General features: G+C 45.6%; 1 protein-coding gene across 1 annotated transcript; it reads right to left on the bottom strand.

The window, feature by feature from the left end:
* Positions 1–4126: 4126 nt before the first annotated feature.
* On the bottom strand, positions 4127–6091 carry PIGW (phosphatidylinositol glycan anchor biosynthesis class W). Its single transcript, XM_050908873.1, has one exon. It carries the CDS (start codon positions 5697–5699, stop codon positions 4179–4181), a length of 1521 nt encoding a protein of 506 aa, XP_050764830.1. The 5' UTR covers positions 5700–6091; the 3' UTR covers positions 4127–4178.
* Between the last annotated feature and the right edge of the window lie 935 nt (positions 6092–7026).

Genomic DNA, 7026 nt, shown 5'->3' with positions numbered 1-7026 from the left:
CGGGCGTTCCCTTCCCGTGAGGCGGCCGCTGCCGTCGCCTTCCCGCCTTGGGGCGCGGCGCTGAGGGGCCGGGGGGGGGGGGTGTGTGCCTGCGCCCTGGAAAGGCGCCGTGTCCATGGTGGTCTATAAGGAACTGTCCCCTGAGCGGTTTGCGAGCGGCCCCCCCGTGAGGTGCAGTTGGTGGGAAGGAGGGGGTGGGTGAAGGGGAGCAGGTGGGGTTAAACCCCAAAGCGTTGGCGGGATGAAAACCCGTCGCTGTCTCGAGTGGGACAGGGCCGGAGCGTATCGGGGCCCGTGTGTGGAAACGGCCTCGGCGCGGGTTTTGCTGTAGACGCAGCCGAGCGCAGACTGACGGGGAGCGTAAGCTGACAAAAATGCATCGAGTGCCCGCGCTTCAGATGCAGCCCAAACATCAAAGTGCAGCCTCAGGTTTCCCTGCCCTGATTACATGCCAGGTAAGGCAGGCTTTAATTGGAGTTACGGTCTCTAACTTAAGGCTGTTGGCTTCTGCAGCACCCTAGTGCAACCAACTAGAAATCCTGTGGCTGCTTAATTTAGGCAGCCAAAAAAAACCCCATAGCCTTTCTTGAACTATTAAATAATACAGTTGATCTGTTCATTCTTGTTATTTATGTATATAGATACTAAAGTCCTCACAAGAAAATGCAGGGGAGGCAATTAGGGAGCAGGATCTTTTTTTTCTTGTTTCTGCATAAAAACCATCTTTAGTGGAGGAGTTAATTTACTTGAACTCATCATGGAACGTCTCTAACGGAAACATTGTGCAGAGCCACATCGCTGCACAGTTTGCAGTTTGTGTGTTTTCATGGTTTTCTTCTTCAGCAAAAAAGAGAGCCGGCGTTTTGTAAGGGATAGTTTCTCACTTTAGAGTATGGTGAGCACACCCAACTGCGATGAGCAAACGTTGTCTTCGCAGGGTCCATGCAGCGTGCGGGCTCCTCTGTCACTTCTGCCCCTCCCCTCCCAGAGCGTGGTTGGATCACATCGACAAAACAGCAGTGCCCCAAATTTTGTATTCTCAGGTGCGCACATTGGTAAGCTACGTATGAAAAGCACCATTACATTTAATGTAATTTTTATCCACAGAAAAGGTTGGGTTTTTTTAAGTTGCTAGAACATGCAGCTTGCTTGTTATCTACAAAACAGCGAAAAGACAGACAGCCCCTTCGTGCCGTTCATTTGCGTGGCCGTCTTTCGCCTGGAAGAAATACCTGTTCTTTAGGACATAGTGGCTTTGAAATAGGATACTGCCTGAAATCTTTGTTGTAATATTTGACTTCAAAAGAGACGCTGCTGGGTTGGAAAGGAAGGCGTGCTAGTGAGTTGATCCTTAAAAATAATGAAATCTGGTAAGAAGCTACTAATGTTTAACAGTCAACAAGGTTAAGGATAAATGTAATCAGCTCTGCTCTCCCACCATATTTTTTCTATCCTGCAGCCCTACAAAAAGGTCATTCAGTGGAATTATGGCAGGAAAGACAAAACAATTTATGTTTTCCCAGTCCTCTGCTTTACTGTTATTATTGAAGTCGGTGGCATGCTATAGTTGAACCATTTTAGTCTTGCTAGTTGAAATATCTTTAACTTTTACTAATTATGTAACAGCTAAATCAAAGTTTCTGATTTTTTAAAATGTATCTTTGATCCGTACAAGCTTACTCATCTAAACACACCCCAAAGTGAAATGAAATGTGGTGTTCATGTTCCTACCAACTACTGAGCGAACAGCTATTGAGGTGCGTGTGGAGAAAGTGTCTACAGCAGTATCGTAGCGTTAACTTCTCTCGCATCTTTTCAAACTCATTACAGTGCCGTTTGCTCGTACAGACTGCGATCAAAGAATGCTTGCTTGCATTTCGTGGTTCTTTCAGAGGCATGGTTAATTATCTGTATCTATTCATAGTCTAAACATTCAGCATTAATAACTATGCTGGTTGCTTCAGGGCAGAGCTTGCTGCATTTGTTATTGACAATAAGCAATGAGAATTAATTGTCTCTCATTAATGCAGTGGTGAACAACTTACTTCATACGGCTTTAAAAGCGGGCGACGGCCTCATGATGCGGTGTTGTGCCGTTGTTGAGAGAAGCGGGTTGTTCTCACTCTCGTCGTTACTTGTGCACCACAGTCCCCTCGGTTTGCCGGCTCTGTCGTCGCAAACCGCAGCTCCAGTCCTGGAATTGGTACCCGCCAGCCTGCTGCCTGCGCGGAGCTAACAGGGCTCTGCACAGACACAGCAGACCTCCCACGTAATTTTTGCTTCACAAAATGGAGCTGGCATCAAGATAGTTTGCTGCTTGTCCAGACGCAACTCCGCTTTGTCACACCCAATTAATGCCTTAATTCTGAATCACATTGATAGACGTGTGCTCACAGGCAGAACTCATTGCAGGTCTTGTGCTTCAGATATTTCAAAAATTAATATCCATGAGTAATTTTGCATAAATGAGTAGTGCCATTCAGTTCATGATGGAGGCCTTTCTTCCCTAGGCAAGGCTAGGAAATGTTTCAAAATGAATACGTACACCAGTTACCAGAAAACTCTGCTATAAACTGTGACAACTGTTTGTAAGACATTGTTGCCAATTAATTGCATTTGTCCCCAGGATAATACAGGCTGGTTTTCTTTAATTCTGAAGACTACATGGCTATAACTTGGAAGTAAACAAGCATGAAATCAGCATGGCCACAGTCTATAGTCCTCAGACTTCACCTTTCCGTTGGCCAGCAGCTAAGAGAACCTCATAAATTTAAGAATATTCCACAGCATGTCTGCCTTAAGGAATCTGATTTAGAGGCTTAATCTCCATAGGTTTCATGATTCATCACATTTGATAGACAAGGAGAAATATGAAATATGGCCCATGTGCACTGCTCTAACTCCACTGACATTAGACATCTATCATCAACTACCATTTGTATTCTACTTCTTAAGTATTTATATCTCCCATTATTGAATTCCTCACAATCTTTAAATGTGTTTCTCTTCTCAACAACTTAATGAGGTCAGGAAGAACTGTCACAGTTAGGAAAGTGAACAAAGAGGGGGTTCTGCTCTGGGTTCGCAGGAAGACTGTGACAGAGAAACTGAGCGCATCTCTTGTCAATACTCTGCCGGTACCCTGACCCACTGCGTCATGCTGCTTTCCGTTTGCACACTGTTTGTTTGCTAATAAAAATTAATACAGAATGTTCCCACTTGAAGACATCTCAGCTGTCAAAATACAGTACTAAATGAGCTGCTGTTTAAAATAATTTTATAGACAAGTAGGTGGGCCTTAGAGTACTTTCAAACTACAGCTGAAGACTGTATTTTACAGCGTTCCTAAAGATTAGCTGTCACAATATGTTGGTATGCAGGCTGGGGGTGAATTAGTTTTGGATCTTTGTATTTTCTTATAAAAGGCTGTGCTGCTCTTATTATCTGCACCACAAATTCCAACAACTGCCTTATGAATTCATCTGCAGTTGAGTTTTACACTTCAGAGCATCACACTTTATCTAGGGTCTTCATTTATATTCATCAGTGAGGATGAAAATAAAATTTAGCTTTAATTCAAAGGCTAATTTAGATTTCAGTATATGATTAACATTCCACATACAATTATTCCCATCGAAGTCAAGCATATGCATAAATCTTTGCAGGACTGGGGCCAAAACATTTTTAAGTATTCACTTATTCAATACATTTTATAGAAAGATTTATTCTTATCTATTATTTATGCAAGGGCCTTAACTAGGTAAATCTTGACACAGCTAAGCCTCTCTATATAATCACTCATTTTCTTACTTTTCATCTGGCTTCTACGCTATACATTGTTATCTAATTCTACCAGCAGTTGGGTATGAACACAGTTCACTAGCTGTAAATACAATGTTACTCTTCTGCATGAGTGTTTATAGGAGCAGCAGGAGTATTCAGCAAACTCAAACTCAAGTTTTCAGGAAAAGGTGTAACAAGTCCAACAGGTAACAGCATTGACTGCATAATTTGGTAAAACAAACCATTAAAAAATAATCAACACTAAATCATAAAAAGCTATACTAAATTATAAATTATTGCAATACATACAGGAAAAATAGTAATTTTTCCATTAAAATACCGTCATTCAACTACAGCAAACAAAGTTCAACTAGTCCACTTAAGAGAGAGTGGAATCACCAAAACTTTAATACTATATTTTTGGCATGCAATATATACATAATTAAACAGTTTAAAAACATATACAAGTGTAGTATACATAGTGTAAATGCGGCCTTGCTGTGGATTGTATCTATCAGTATATTGACAGTACCAGTCATAACATTCGCTAGCAAGAAAAATAGTAATTGATTTTTATTAATAGCGCTAATCAGGCAAATGTGCGACAGCTTGCCTTCCCTTCCGATAGGCACGGCCTCCGTTTCACGCTTTTTACTGGCATTAGGGGGCTTTACAACATTCCAGCAGCAGGGCACGCTGGACCCCTTCACAAGAAGCTTCGTGAACACCAACGTGAGATCAGTCACTACAAAACAGATAAAGAAAGTCAGACAGTGAGCAACCACCCATATGCAGTAGGACAGATTAGCCATCCGGCGGGACACGGGGTCCGCGTATGCTTGCGACACGTGAAGAAATAGGAAGAGCACGAGAACTGTCAGCAGTAAGGAACACACGGCTTGAAGCCAGCCTTTGACTGAGTTTCTGCACTTCAGCAGACAGAGTCCCACTTGGACGCTCGCCATGTATATGGCTAGATATCCAAAAAGAGAGAGCAGTCCTTCCCTGTTGGCGTTTAAAAAGCCAACCCTAGTATCTCTGCCGTTGCTCCCATGCAAGATAAACATCTTCAGAGAGGTAGTGTTAAGAATAAGCTGATAAAGTACAGCGAGATTTATAGCAACAATCCAAGAATGATTTTTTGGAAATATGGCTAGAAGTAGAGATGCTGCAAGCCTCACAAATGCTAAGGTAAAGAAAAAATTCCAGTGCACGCCATACTCTGAAGTATGTTCATGATACTCTATAGATTTAACACTAAGCAGTCGTCCAACGCCAAGAAAAATCAACGGCCAAACGGAAAAGAACTGCCTGGCCAGATTGGAAAATTTTGGTTGTGTCCCATAAGACTTTTGTCTGACTTCAGGACAGACGAGAGCATTACCAAAAATAAAAGCTCCAACCCCGAAATCCATAACTCCTGTTCCATAGGTCTCAGCTTTGGCGTATCGCCTTGGATACTGCGGGAAATCCACTGCTAGAATGCTGATTGATGTCAACACATTGACATAAACGCGAAACGCAGTTATTGCTGGAATGTATTCTGGATCCAAGTAAATCTTCTGGAAGTCTTTTACAATTTGCCTAAAAGGCACTCTGGTCTCATGTTTTCTTTGGCTGTATATTTTAGAAAATATTCCGGCACAGGAGGCTGCAATGATAGTTGGCATGAAAAAGATGATTGGAGACAAGACTGTACAGGAGAACACGAGAGGAGATACTAGCACAAGGAAGTCTAGCAGCAGGCTGTACTTCCTTGAACGTAAAGGTTTCCCGTAGTGCTGGTAATATAAAATCAAGAGGAGTCCTCTGCAAAGCAGGCAGAGCGGAGCTAGAGGCAAGCCTAGTGAAATTTCCAGCAAACTAGTTCCGTTGAGGTTGCTGATAAAGGCTTCTTTCAGGTGTTTTTGTGACATTCTTCTTTCTTCCTCTGAAAACACAAATGTGAACTGGAGTTAGTTTTGTAAAACAGGGCTCTTTTAGAACTTCATCAAAAATGAATCGTAGGTACCGGTTCATTAAAACATACATTGGTTTCAGAAGTCATCCGTTTTTCAGTTACTCTTCAATTTAAAGAATACAGAAGAACAGCCCCGGTGCTGCAAACGCAGCGCTGGCACTCAGCTGCGGACTGGGAAACGGAGCAGAGGCACCGGCACTTGCAAGGCCTGACCGAGTTCCAGCATTACAAATCTTGCTGTGTGCCAACAAGATTCTTAACACGTTTTTGCTGAAGATCTCTAAATATCAAATACTATCTTGAATATTCACATTGTGAATAATCTTACTGTATGTCCTGCTCCGTAGGATATACTTAGTCGTATTCTCTATAGCGTAAATGGAACGGATATGTAAAAATGTGGCCCTAATGAAGCTTCTGTTGCCTGGTCAGCAGAGCGTGCAATAAAACCAGCAGCTCAAATCCCCACTTCCAAGAGAAGTGCCTTTTTAAAAAACTCCCAGTCCCACGGTGATCCTGCCCAGCCAGGCTCCTCTGCCTTGTGGGACCTGTTTCAGGAGAATATATGTTAAATGTAAAAAGCGTTAATTAGAAAGTCAAAATTGCTGTTTTGGTTGTTTAACCCGCAGCGTGGCTAGCAACAAAGACTTCCTTAGCTAACCGCGCTCGCTCGCTCGCACAACCCGGACAGCCGTTTCCCCGTCCAGAGGCGGGAGAGCTTACCGCTGGCGGCAGCGGGGCCCGACGCGGGAGCCCGGGAGCCCGTGCCCACTCCCGGGGGCCCGGCACTGCGGCAGCCGGAGGAAGATGGGTGTCGGGGGGGGGGGGGAAACAAACCCGCGTTTCAACGCTGCCGTCCCCTGCAGAGGCCGAGGTGCCGGCGGGGCGAGAAACGAAGCCCCGGAGGACCCCGGTGTAAATTAATCTCTTGCCCTCAGCGGCCAGGCCCCTTCCCCATCGCACGGCGCGCCGGGCTCTGTTCCGCAGGGCGCACCGGCTTTAGCGGAGCCCCCCCCCCGGCGCGGCTGCCGCCAGGTCCCGGGCCGGGCCGGGCCGCCCCCGCCCGCAGGTAAACGCCGGCCGCGCTCCCCGCCCGCACTTTCGCCGGCGGGAAGCAGCCTGCTCTTCCGTAGCGACCGATTCACCACCGGCCGCTCCCGCCGCCGGCAGCCCCCGCCCCGGCTCCGCCTCCTCCGGCGGCCGCGCCGCTCTGCCCTTCGCCTCGGCCCGCGCTGCCCGCCCGCTGCCCGCGGTGAGTGAGTGCGCCCTGCCCGGCCCTGCCC

This window comes from Gymnogyps californianus, chromosome 20, assembly GCF_018139145.2.
Source record: "Gymnogyps californianus isolate 813 chromosome 20, ASM1813914v2, whole genome shotgun sequence".
Taxonomy (NCBI): Eukaryota; Metazoa; Chordata; class Aves; order Accipitriformes; family Cathartidae; genus Gymnogyps; species Gymnogyps californianus.
This window is presented reverse-complemented; position numbering and strand designations above follow the sequence as displayed.